This window comes from Filicampus tigris, chromosome 14, assembly GCF_054856515.1.
Source record: "Filicampus tigris isolate MCC_2025a chromosome 14, RoL_Ftig_1.0, whole genome shotgun sequence".
NCBI classification, from domain to species: domain Eukaryota; kingdom Metazoa; phylum Chordata; class Actinopteri; order Syngnathiformes; family Syngnathidae; genus Filicampus; species Filicampus tigris.
The window spans coordinates 19,129,429-19,143,041 of NC_141230.1; the positions used below are offsets into that span (position 1 = coordinate 19,129,429).

Consider the following 13,613-nt stretch of genomic DNA (forward strand, 5'->3'; position numbering starts at 1 on the left):
AACAAATTGGGTTGTTTTGTGGGTTAGTAATTTAACCCAACTTATTGTGTTAAATGAATAACCCAAAAAGTTAGGTCAAATTGATCCAAGGGGGGTCTGGTCCATTTTTTAGCCATAATTGGGTTATTTTTCTTACCCATTTTTTGGCATTTAGTAGTTTATAAACTCCCAAAAATGTGTTGTTTTGTGTGTTATTCATTTACCGCAAATTTGGGTGTTAAATGAAATAATTTTGACCCAACCTTTTGGGTTATTCATTTAAAATCAACCCAAGTGGGGTTGGTCCCTTTTTTACTCATAATTCGGTTATTTTTGTCCCACTATTTTCAGAGTCGACCTTACCACTTTCTTTGTACACCCCTAATGAGACTTAATACATAATAATAAATATGCTCTGTTTTGACGAACACTGTCGGAAAGGTATTTGCGTCATGTGACATGTACGGCAGCTTTAGCGTGGAGTGACGAATACTGTATTAAAATTCACCTTTGAGGTTGCACACGCGACACATGGCTGCAAACACGGTGGACTCCATTTCGATGTTCCTCACGCCGGCTTCGTACGCTTTCCTCAGATACTCCAGTTTTTCCTCATGGGAGAAGGAGCACAGAGCCCCGTCGAGTCGTCCTTGACCTGACAAGCAGAGGATTCTCACCGCTTTGTCGTCAAGGACATTTAAACGCCAGGTAATGCGGCGTCTAGGTACCTTCGTAGAAGTCGTGGGTGCACATGGTGTTTCCGATCACGGCGGGAAGGTTTTGCAGCTCTCTGGAGCACTGCAGAAGCTCGCTGGCCACGCCTTCATCCAGCTCTGTGCTGCGCGTGATCACCTTACCCAGAACCACCTGCTCAAACTGGGGCCGGAAGGAGTAGTCCACTGCTTTTTCCGTCACCACCACCGTGCCCGGAGCCAGACCTGGACATCGTAACCTGTTACTCTTCTTCAAAGTGACTTTTTTTTTTTAGAATGCTGTGACTTTGGGGAAGCGCAGCGGGAAAAGTCATTACCGACTCCGCCGGATGTTCCGAGCCGAAACAGGATCACGTCCCTGCAGTGGGCATGGTGGAGCAGTTTGATGAGCTCATGCAGCATGATGGAGATGGATGGCACACCCATGCCATGCTAAAACAAAAAAACACTTGCCATTAGAATGCTCATGCACACTATGTACAATGAATGAACCTCAAGTTATTTGCGGTTTGGCATTCAAAAATTGAATGTACCGCTTTTTTTTTTTTTTTCTTCCCGGCGGCTGTTAATAATGTATGTCTATGTACATATAAAATCTGTTCTATTTAATTATAACCTCATATAAATATTTTATTGCAAGGACAAGAAAGCAGACCGTATTGCTTTCTCTCTTATATTATATTAGCACTTTTCTCTGTGAGACAAGCCATCTGTGGTTGGGGCCACCAGTTGCTTGTGGCAACCTCACCTAATGAGAAACAGACACTAATTAGAGCAACTATCCGGTTGCATTTGAACTGTCTGGCCAAAGCCATGTCTAATGTAGAAATAGAAATATTGCTTTGGCATCATGTTGGTGTCAAGGAACAATGTTGACTAACCCAGCCGACTTTGGGCAAGTTGCAGGCTATACCCCGGACTGGTCACCGGCCCATTTTAGTGCAATGATTGGATCCTCACAATAAGCACTGGTCTGTCGAGTAGAATACTTACACTTATAGACAGCACCGGCCCCACTTTATACATGCAGTAGCGGTCGGTTCCCTCGCAAATATCCTGGACTTCCGCGGGGTTACCAGGCAGTTTCAGTTCCTGGTGGATGAACTGGGCGAAGGCCTTCATTCGATTGGCGCTGCCGCCAACGCACACAAACTTGAGAGAGAGGATATCATATCAGGACGGTACACAATCATCCGGAGTCATAGGTTACTTCTTGACTATAGTACCTTAATGTCACCAAACATCTCTGGCAGGTTGTGAGACTTGGTACTCAAGCTGAAGTGGTAGAGAATGTCCTCCTCCAGGGTGTGCAAGTAGGGATTTTTCACGTGGACCTGTTGTCTAAAGCAAAAAAAAAAAAAAAAGGTACATGTTAGTTCACTGAACTGAATTGACAGGAATGATTACATAATTTCTGCCAACAGGTCCCCTATTGGCAGAAATTAAACTCTTGTGAGCAGGAGTCAATAAACTCTGTAAAAAGCTCAACCCACACGCAAATGCAAAACCGCAAGCATTTTTCAATTTGATGTCGCCCATTTATCTAGTACATGTGGGGTTCGAATTTGGTCGTCGGTCATTTTAAAGGATCTCTGGAAATTGCTAAAATGACCCTAAAATGGCCACTACAAACCAAAATAGCAGACATCTAATGTCTATTTGAGCATGACTTCTTGAGGCTTTTTTGTTTCTACTCATGATGGACATGCCTACCAAATTTCATATTGCTCAGAAAAAGTATATATGGAGACTGAATTTTCAAATAAAAAAAGCCAAGAGACGTGTCTAACAAAATGCATCTAATGACCGCTTCAAACCAAAATAGTAGACTTGCAGTGTTTTTTCAAGCATGGCTTCTTGAGACTTTTTTGTGGGTCTACTCATGGAGGAAAATTTCATGTTACTAAGGGAAATGATAAACGGGGGCCGCTTCAAACCAGAATAGCACGCTTACAGTTTTTTGTTGTTGTTTTTTTGTTTTGTTTTTTTAAGCATGGCTTTTTGAGACTTTTTTGTGGGGCTACTCATGATGGACATGCCTACCAAATTTGATGGTACTAAGGGAGACGATTCATGGGGGCTGAATTTACAAATTAAAGCCAACACACATCTACTAAAATGATTCTTAACATGGTCGCTTCAAACCAAAATAGCAAACTTGCAGTGTGTTTACCAGCATGTTGTTTTTGATACTGTTTTGTGGGTCTCCTCATAATAAGCATGTCTACCAAATTTCATGTTACTAAAGGAAACAATATACAAGGGCTGAATTTCCCCCCCAAAAAAAACAATTTTTGAGGTTGCGCCAAAATGTCAATTTTGAGGTAATCCCACCTAAGTAAATTTCCGCCAGGATGAACCAGCAAGATTTGTTGAGTTTTTGAGTATAAAAAGCCCAAAGAACAATGACAAAGAAAAAATCTATTTGAAGATGTTTTTTCACAAATTTAGCATGCAAACTGAAAAAAATACTTACTTGATATATTCACTGTGGTCGTTCCCCATGGAGTTCAGTAAAATGGGTGCCATGAGTGCAAGAAAAAAAAAGTCAAACTTTTCAAAATATCGCTGTTGCTGCTGCTGCTGCTGCTGCTGATGATGATGATGTCTCAACTAAACGACAAGAGAGCTGATATAGTCGTGACCTATCACCTCGCTGCTGATTGGCTGGGAAAGAGAGGAGTAGCATTCACGCGCTCACAAAAACATCAACCGAGCTTGGGTGTTATTTGACTGATTGGTCTCGTGTGTCGTGTGTGTGTGCGTGCGTGTGCGTGGGTGTGTCTGTGTGTGCCCTCAGAAAAAGGTCGTGAACGACGAACGTGTTATGACATTCTAGTTTAACTGGGAACATTCAGATAACCGTTGACCCTGGCTTGTAAACACAATGACAGGCTGCATTATGTCAACTTGCGCAACATGCAACCAGACCAAATTCATGTTGTTGTGACGCAGAGGACTTTTCGATCACTTTTGATAAATGGAACATTTGCATTGACTCCGTTGTTCGCGTCGTGTTCTTGTTTGAGTTTGGGATGGCCTATATGGCTTTGAAGGCCCTTCAAGTCAATTCGGAGATTTGTTTGTAAATACATGATATATTTTTGGAGATAATTGCACCACTTCGGTTTTCTAGATTTTTTGGGGCGCCGCTAAAATGGTGCCCAGTGACATATTTTGGCATCGGGCATTTCCAGTCATTGAAAGAAGGCCCGAATTGGAGTTACGTATGTGCTCCCTCTTACGTGTTCCAGTTAAGAGACCAGCGATAGCATTTTGAACCAACTGGTGATGTTTGGAGAGGGGGCTGGCTGACTCCAAAGGAAATTAAATTACATATCGCCACTGTCCTGTGAAAAAACTGTATGTCCAATTTTGCATTTTTTTTTAACTTTCACGTTAATGCGATGTCTGTAACGCGGAAAGGTCATTCATAAAAATAAGAAAAATGAAAAAAAAACAGACGTAAGTCGTTTCACAGGACAGCGACGGTATGCTTTGAACTCTCAAGTTTTGTTTGGATTCTGATGCAGACTTTTCCAGGCCGTTTTAGTTGAACTCCAAATTGAAGCATTTTTGGGGTGTCCCACTTTGGTGAATGGCTTCGAACATGCATTTCCCATTTTGATTACAGTCATTTTGATCCAGCATAATATTGTTTTGACAAGCTTACAGGAAGGGTTTGTGTCGCCGTTACCACATGGCCTGAGATAGACATTCCTTTTGTATTTTGTCAGAAATAATCCAAGCCACTGTGTCTGATCATCAACACAGTTTGCCTTTCAACGATTAACCACAGGCTTTTGGTTGTTTTTTTTTTACATTGAGTATGAACTTTACACAACTCTGGCTACTGATTAGCAAAACAGCAGGGTCAATAAGTACTTTAAACATTAGCTCCTTTTGTGACAAGCCAGCACAGTTGTCATTACACTTCTATGAGTCACTATTGCTGGTATTTTCTAAAGATAATACCACCCAAGAGTTATGTTTCCACCTTTTTATTGGATGTAACATTCACAGTGCAGGGTGGGAAAAGAATGTGGACTTTTTTAAAAAGACAAAGGTCAGGATGGATTTTTCCTCTTTGCAAAATTGTTTCAGTTCAGTGATATTCTCGGGATGTCTGCTGTGAATCGCTCTCTTGAGGTCATGCCGCAGTATCTCAATGGGGTTGAGGTTAGGCCAATCCAGAGGCCGCGCTGTCTTCCGCTGGAGTCATTCAGTAGTTGATTTACTTTTGCGCTCCTCAGTTCTTTCCCAGTTGCATCACCCATCCTCAGTTGAGTTCCATTTGAATGATTTTGAATTGCAATGGCTTGACGAACTTGGGGTTCCCCTTGTCCTTGGATGATATACAGTAAATGTGTCCAGTCCCGGAGAAAGCAAAGCAGCCCCAAACCACAAAGCCTCTTTAATCATATGTCACAGTTGGGATAAGGGTCTGATGTTGTGTGAAGACATCAAATCTTGTTTAAACTTTAGCTTATCTTTTGTCAACAGAGATGTTCGCATGTGCCAGATTTTGCCAAAGTCTTTAGCAGACGCTCACGGATTGGTTATCATAAGGACGGCCATTGCTAAGGAGAGGAGCAACCGTGGAGAATTTTCTCCATTTGTAGACTTTTGTGCCCTTTTCCAGCTTCATGCAAGCAAACAATTGTTAACAGTAGGTTTTGGAAGAGCTCTTTTGTGTGAGGAATAGTTCACATCGGGCAATGATTCTTGAGAATAGTTCACTCAAAGGTGTTGGGTGCAGGGCAGTTTTAGCTTTAACCATGCAACACCTCCAATCTCATCACAGTAGATGAAGCTCAAATCATCATTTTTGGACCAAATTAAATGGCATCTTGTGTGCTCAGAAGAAGGGATTGGTGCCGGAAATAGACTGATGTTGATTTCACCCCTCATGTAATCATTTTTTTTTTGTGTACATTTTTTTCCCGGGACTTTTGACCGCCAGGACATATTATGACAGTAGCACCGGGGGTTTGCGGGCTCTTTGGTCGTCGTCTGTAGTCCTGTGTCATTAGGGGTTTGGTTTGAGGTTTATTTGGGGTTTCTGACGGGTCAGTGACATCTCCCAAAAGGTACAGGGCAAAGAGCAGCTGTGAGACAAAGCAAACAATGTCTAGCTGAGGCTTGCGACCTCTTGACTGTGTGCGTGCACATTTTCGAGCTCTACAATATCCTATTTAAAGGCCACTGGGTTAAACAGTATATAAGAACAACACAGAACATGACATTAACTCCATTATATGTGTTAAGGGAAGTAGCTATTTTTTTAGTACTTTTTTTCTGATCAAAGTGCAACAATAATACAATACAAAGCAAAGCAATGAGCAACAACACAAAATTACAGTCCAAAATGTGTACAGGAAGTACACTTTCAAACTTTACGCCACTAATAATGTAATACAATAATTCAAACATACAAATATAATTAAAGTAAAATAAACTACAAAAATAATCATTGAATAAATTATTTTTTTAAATTGTATTTATTTTTTTGGAACGGTACTCCTGAGAGTAGTCTTCTGAATCCGATTAAATGCAACAGCGCCCTCTGGTGAGCACACACACACACACACACACTTTTAAAGTCCGCTTGAATTTGCATTCTAATGGCTTTTGCACCTCTATTTACATTCTGTGTCTCACATCTCTCATCCACTTAAACTGTAGGCCAACAAACCACAGCCACGTTTGTCATTCATAAGAAGCCTGATGTTAAATAGTTGCCTTAAATTTAAAATATCCGTCCATTTTCTATGGTGCTTTTCCTTTCGTTTTCCAGCCAATCACAGGGCACATTTCCCATCACACTCACGTTCACATCCTTTGAGAAAAACTGAGTCTCTGACATGCAAGTTTTTGGAATCTAGGTGGAAGCTGAATCACCAGGACACACGCCATACAAGTACAGGGAGAACATGTAAACTCCACACAAGAAGGCCAATGCGGGGGTTCGACCCCGTGACCTCTCAAGTGTGAGGCAGATGTGCCTCCAAATAGGCTCACCGTACTGACTGCTCCTGCCCCAAAAAAGACCAATTTTGTTATGACTGAAATATGTGGACTAGTTTAGTCTAATAGTGGTATATGAAATAATCACTGACGAAGTACATTTCAGTTGTATTTTCCCTCTATGTTTAAGTGTTCAGACTGCATATGGTAGCAGTCCCAATTCTAGAATCACAATGGATTTTTTGGGGGGAATAAAACGGTTTGGATAATGGATGGATGGATGCAAATGGAAATTGCAATGGACATTTAGGCCTACTACGATACTATGTGTGATGATACATGGATAGCCGATAAGGAGGTAAGAAAGTTATTTTTTTTATTTTATATTACAGTACTTTGTTTTACAACAGTTTAGCGTGATTTCTGACTCCGTTTTTTTTAGAAACTTCGCGCCGCAAACAGCTTTTTTATTTTGAAATCCATCACCACGGACATCCGTTTTTTTCGTGTCGCTACGCATTCTGGGAAACTGAGTCTTTAGCATACTTCCTGCTTGAGTCAGTCCATCTTACTAGTGTGTCCCCGGTCCCCCCCGCCCCCCTCCCTCCTACTCCTCCTCCCTCCTCGCCGCCTTCGTTCTGACTTGAGAAGTCCAGACGGCTGCTACGCAAGAGGCGAACCGCGTTTTAAAGAGAGAATACTAATGTCCGTAGTTTGTCTCTTCCGTACCGGAGAGGCAATGTGAAAAGTGAATTTGACGAAGCTTGAGCGAGCGGACGTGGTTGTGGCGGTTGTGGGAGGGTGGGGGAAATGTTGGCGCCGCGTAGCCGCCGCAGCGTCTCGGACTTGGGCGAACAGACTGGCTATTGTCGCTGAACGGCTCCGGGAGATGGACGCCTCGTTCCATTCGACGACCCCTTTTTGAAGCACTTTTGAGACGAAACTCCTACGAGGTGAGTGTCCTAATGGCGTAGTTTGACATGATTCTCCCCCCCATGTTTATATGTGGGTGGGAAGTTTTTGGAAACGGAGTTTCATGAATTTTGCCTTCCAGAAAGCCTGTAAAAACACGAAGCTTGTTGTCACGTACCCATTAACACGACTCGGCATGTTATTATTTTTCCAGATATTTTTGGATGAACCCCTCAGGCCAAACAACTTACCAAAAAAACAACCAAGTCTGCTTCGTTTCCAGGGTTGTAATTTCATAATGCGGCTTTTTAAAGTTGGCAACAAGTTGCTACTCGCGAGTGCATTGTCATGCAAACGGTTCTCTCTGGGAGGGTCGTTTCTGCGTGATCGTGTGCGTGTGTGTCATCATCCCACGCTGAGTACTTTTTTTTTTTCCATCATCAACATCACAATAGCACAGTCCTGCAGGGATGGAGGAGGATGGGGTGAAGGGGTTTACAGTACAGTTGGCAGCTCCTATGGACGCATAATGAATTGATATGATGGATTTTTGCAGCACGGACCAGAATCGATGCATCTTTAGCAGGGGTTCCCCAACTGAGGATATGTCAAATCACGATATAGCCGCTTGGCAAGGAACCGGATTTCAAATGTGCATCTTGAACTTTGGGACTAGAACTGCAGTTCCCAAATTTATGCCCAAAATGTTTTGAATGATTTTGATCATTTGTTTAGTAGAATCAGCATATGAAATGGAACAGACACAACCTGTTCAGGAGACTTACAAAAACAATGACCAACAGAACGCGAGCCCGCGGGTCGCCTTTTACAGTGCCCCGTTTTTTTCAGATCAAAAGATAAACATGAGGAAGGGGGAGGAAAAAAAAAAAACAGCCCCAGACTAAACTCCTGAAAGGGGAGCACAGTAAGGAAAGCCTTCAGAAAACTGGTGCACATGAATACACAAAAAAGCAACTTGAATACTAGCACATGTGGAAGTGGGGTGAGTATGTACATTGTATCTTGCAGTTATGGTCATCCATCCATTTTCTATTGCGCTAGTCTTCATTAGGTCACAGTTGAGCCAGGCAGGATATACACCGTGGACTGGTGGCCAGTTAATCAATCATCATAACTAAAATAATCGTAATTCTTAAAGAAAAAAATCCCCAAATTGATAATTTTCTAAGAAAATTAAGAGCTGATAGTAAGTCCTTATTGGTTAAGGAGTATTGTTTTTGTAACATTGGTCGCCCAATATGGACATCGCACTACTAATCAAATGATCAATTAACCACCAATCAATTAGCAAATTGGAAACTAATACTATTCAATTAATCAATTTAAGACATTGTCTAAAATTTCGGACTCTGAACAGTAAATATTCTCTGATTTCTGTAGACCTCCATGAAAGCAGACCACCCACTCTATTTTCTGACATTTTACCGACCAAACCAGTAAACAAATCATAATCCAAGATTTTTATTTTTTTTTTTTTGCAACACCAATTTGAAATAATGTTTTGAATAAATGGATGGAACTGTAAAGCTCATTTTTTTTATCCAATTCATTGATTAATCAAAAAGCTAATTGACAGATTATTTGATTATTAAAACAATTGTTGGTTATCGCCCAACATTAAATCTAATCACACATTTTCTTTACTGTTAATCCTGTTCAGGGGAATTATTGGAGCCTATCGCAGGTAACTTTGCGAGACTGCACCCATGACCTGGTAGCCCGGCAATGACAGGGCGCATAAAAAAAACCAGACTATTCATCCTCACATTCTTGCTGTCACTGAATGGGAAGGAACCGGATTTGAATCCTTCGCTGATAAAGTTTGAGGAATCCTGGATCGGCACGTAGACTTGCCGACGATGACTTCATTAGGAAGGAGGCGTTGATTCTCACTGCAACCGTTCCCAGATAATTGTGCTGATTAAAAGACGTGCGAACGGCTCACACCCAAGTGCTCCAGTCGACTGCTAGCATCATTGCGTTGCGCCCCCCCCCCCCTCCTCCCTAGGCACAGGGCTCCCATCCCCCCCGCCAGACAAACACATTAATCAAGTATGTCTGGGGATTACTTGATTGTGTTCGTACTTGATTACACATCTGATGTAGTGTTTTAAGCCTTTGCCAAACAATGTGGATGAGACACTCGAGCTCAATATCGTCAGGTGTAGCTATACTTGAGGGACAAAATGTAATCAGTAATCAGTTTGGCTTGAGTTGTGAGATTGGTTTCCACTTGGCACGGCGCTAGTTGCTGTTTATTGTTTTGTTTTTTTTCGAGAAATTTCTAGCACCTGACCGGTCGGAGTTTGAAGTTTGCCGAGCTGACACGATGCAGGCGGTCACTCAATGATTTAGCCGATTTGTTTATCGCGTCCTTGTAACATTTGAGGATAAATCTGATGTAACGTTAGCTTGAGCGGCGTACGTTCACAGCACATTTTTTTTTCCCCATCTCATCTCAACCTTTTAAAATTGTTGTTGACGGACCCCAAACCAAACAAAATCCAGACTGGCATCCAGACTGCCGGACAACGCGAAGTAGTGTAGAAGTAGAAACAGAAGAAGCTAGGCTAGCTGTCTTTTCTGGTAATTCCACAGCGAGTGGCTAGCGCTTCTTGTCAGATTTTGTTGTGGAGACCGACTGATGAGACATGATAAGAACACTCAACGCAAAATGTTGCTCCTCTATTTGTGTCTGGCAACAGCACGTAGTAAAACGCCACACTTGACCCTTTTGCAGTCAGTTAGCTCTGAACGATGCGGTTTTACACCTCACAATCTCCACTTTGCTGCAGCGGTCAGTTTCTCCCTGTCCTCGGTCTCTCTAAATGTGTCTCCCTAACTGAGACAAAGAAAGAAATACAAGAGATCCTCGTTCCAACCTACCCGTGTTGTTTGTTAGCGCCTTATTCGGGCTGATGATTTCAATGTGTCGTGGTTTTGCTGCTTCCCGTCATTCCGTTTCCAAGTGGAATAGTGGTTGCCCCAAGCAAGGCATGCAGAGCTTTGACTTTCAAAGGGATCAAACGGCCAGAGGTCCTAACCCTCCAGGTGTCTTTTTAAAAATATTTATCCAAGATACAGAGAGGGAGAGAGCAGGATAGGATCTTAAACAGTCACGTTTCCAGTTTATATGCAAATTCGCACCGCGTAGATAAAGTGTATAAGAAAATAACAGCAACAAAAAAACAGATGTACAAATAGCGTCTCGACCTGGTGGCCTTCATCTCACCATCCCCTTGCGCGCTCCCTCAAAATATCGCCATTGTTTGCAATTAACTCAGCATTTTGTTTTGGGGATAAAGGGCAAAAAAAAAAAAAAAAAGATCTGCACCACCATCACCACCATCATTCCGCCTCCTGATCCGCCCATGCAAAGCAGCCCGTGACTTTATTTTTGTTTGCCGATGATCTGGAGACAACAACTTCATTGTCTGCTGGTTGTTGTCTGGGCTCGGCGTGCCCGGCTCGCATCGCATCGTCGAGCGTGAGCCGATGCTAGTCAGATAACAGGACGTCTGACTGGCTGGGCCGGGATACTGACTAGTCTGACAGGTCCCCAGACAATAGAAGACAGGTTGTTTTCGCGGATATCTCGTTGCGAAGAAGCTTCGTTTTGGTGTCAAGTTGACTGCCGGTCTAAATCGTGTGCTAGTTTACAGCTGTGTTTTTTTTTTTGTTTTTTGTTTTTGGGTCCGTAGCGTTTAATGTTACGTCATGTAACGTCATGTATCATGGCCAAACGTGAACATACCATTTGAGGCGGAGTTTGGGTTCAGGGCTATGATAGCAATTATTTGGTGTGCAGAGTCATTTCATTGTCGGAAGTAGTCCGCAGCGTCAGCTAGGAACAATATGCTAGTGAGGGGAAGTGGCTGGATCCAGAAACCCGAGAGTGGTGGGGGTTGGCGCACGCGCGCGTGTGTGTGCTCTCTCCGTGTTTGTGTGGCCCACATTTATTGTGTGGATGTTTTTCTTTCTGTGGGTGATCCCCATTCTTTCACCCCATTATTATTTGTGTGTGTGTGTGTGTACGTCTGTTCTTGTTTTCCATATTTGTGTGGCCCACCTTCATTGTGGACATCTTTCTATGGGTGATAGAGGTGTGACAATTAATTGACGACTGATTAATTGTCAAATTAGCCGAAAACCATTTTGGTGTTCAATTAATCGTTTCGAGCTATTGTTTCATGTGTAATTGTCCAAATGCTCCGATTTCAGCCTCTCGAGAGGTAAAAATAGTATCGGATTTCTGTCGTCCTCCATGGAAGAAGACTGACTATAATTGTCAACATCTGCTTGTACTTTGAAAAACAATGATCAACGTTTTCCCCTATTTTTTGACATGTTACGGAACAAACCAATAACTGAATCATAACCAATTAATGGGGTAAAGGGGAAAAAAATCATAGTTTATGCTCATATGAAAATAATCGTCATAAGTTGCCATAGTATGAATAACCTGTAATTGACATTGTTGAACCTGAAGCAGCTTCAGAAGTTTAAATCAAAATAAATAGTGCGTGTGTGTGTGCATCTGTATGTGTGTGTGCGTGTGTGTTTTTGGGTCCCACCTTTATTGTGGACATTTGTCTTTAGTGGGTGATCTCTATTCTTTAACCCCATTAGTGTGTGTTTCTGTCGGTCTGCATGTAGGTGCGTGTGTGTGTGCGTGTGTGTGTGCGTGTGTGTGTGTGCACTATTGTATTTGTATGTTTGTGGGGCCCACCTTTACGGTTTGGACACTTGTTTGTGTGAGTCATTTCTCTTCTTTCACCCCATTAGCTTGTGTGTGCATGCCGTTGTGTGCCTCCCTATCTGTGTTTGTGTTTGGAGGTTTGCCTGTCTGCGGGGTGCGTGCACGTGTGTGTACGCGCTCTTGTCTTCCCCCATTTGTGAGGCCAATTTTTTCTCGTCGTGCGCATTGGTCAAAATGCTAAAATGAACTTTTTTTCGCCCCATTAGTGCGTGTGCACGTACCGTATGTGCACGTGCGTGTGTGGAATCAGGTTACAGAGTCTGTCATTAAGAAGAGTACCGCAGCTATGAGACCAAGATAGACGTCAAGTCTGAGCAAGAGTCTGGAGCTCATCACTCTTCCATGTCGGTGGAGGAAGTTGAAGAGGGGGTGGCTTGCCTGCGTGTAGGATAAGAAAGAGCCCTCTGATACAACAGCTTTTTTTTTTTTTTTTTATTTCGAGCCTCACATGTGTCTGGCTGGCTGCTATGTATGACTACGCATGTATTTACATTCTGTGCGTGTTTGTTTATGCGCCGATGTGCTGACTTTGCAGAAAGTTTACTTCACATCGGTGCCGGCTGGCATTAGATGAGGAGCATAGGAACACAGCATGTGGCCTGAATTGGCCTCAGCGTCCAGCTTTTCTCTCTCTCCCTTTTTTTTTTTTTTTTTTTTCCTCAAAAGCCTTCTGTCTGCAGTGTTATTTTTACGTCCAAAATCCCCCTTTTTTTTTTTTTCGGTATAATTTTAGCCCAAACATATTTCATCACGATGAGCTGTCTGGAACTCGTAGTGCCGCAATCTTGAAAATGAAAGTTGAAAGGAGGGGGGTGGGGGGGAGATAAAGAGAGTCTTCCTCCCCGGTCTAGTCTTGTTTGACTATCTGTCCCTCTTCTCTGCTGGTGGCTCCGCGCGGGCTTATTGATCGCCTCTTTTTCTGTGTTTTTAAATGTGGATGAAGAGCAGCGGAGACGAGGGGGAAGGGGGATGAGAGGAGACTGTCTGCTCAGAAGCACTCCAACATGGATCTGCAGTGCCTTTGGCTCCTCTCGTCTGCGCCGGAGACAGTCTGGAATACGCATTGTACCAGCCGTTCACTCGCTTCACTGCGCTTGTACTGTTGCTCAGCTTTTAAGTGACGCGTGTTCGTCTTTGTCCGGTTGCTCGATTCCCCCGATTGCATTTACAGGCCGGAGGATTAAAGCGCTTCAGTTTGCTTATTAGATCAGTTCACTGATTCGATAAGTTATGAGTCGGGGAGGCATCGGCCTGCGATTGGC

General features: G+C 42.9%; 2 protein-coding genes across 2 annotated transcripts in view; one reads left to right on the forward strand and one right to left on the reverse strand.

The window, feature by feature from the left end:
- The window catches only part of upp2 (uridine phosphorylase 2), a 4,416-nt gene extending 1,056 nt beyond the window's left edge, over positions 1-3,360 (reverse strand). Inside the window, exons 1-6 of the mRNA XM_086050829.1 lie at positions 3,169-3,360; positions 1,919-2,033; positions 1,686-1,844; positions 1,010-1,124; positions 708-917; positions 488-634 (exon numbers count right to left, since the gene is read on the reverse strand). Of these exons, the coding sequence (XP_085906955.1) occupies positions 488-634; positions 708-917; positions 1,010-1,124; positions 1,686-1,844; positions 1,919-2,033; positions 3,169-3,221 (799 nt within the window). The 5' untranslated portion in view covers positions 3,222-3,360. The remainder of the gene's footprint in view (positions 1-487; positions 635-707; positions 918-1,009; positions 1,125-1,685; positions 1,845-1,918; positions 2,034-3,168) is intronic.
- A 3,909-nt stretch (positions 3,361-7,269) lies between these two features.
- Positions 7,270-13,613, forward strand: part of LOC147136696 (activin receptor type-1-like) — a 28,370-nt gene continuing 22,026 nt past the window's right edge. Inside the window, exon 1 of the mRNA XM_086051567.1 lies at positions 7,270-7,612. The gene's annotated coding sequence lies outside the window, so the exon portion shown is untranslated. The remainder of the gene's footprint in view (positions 7,613-13,613) is intronic.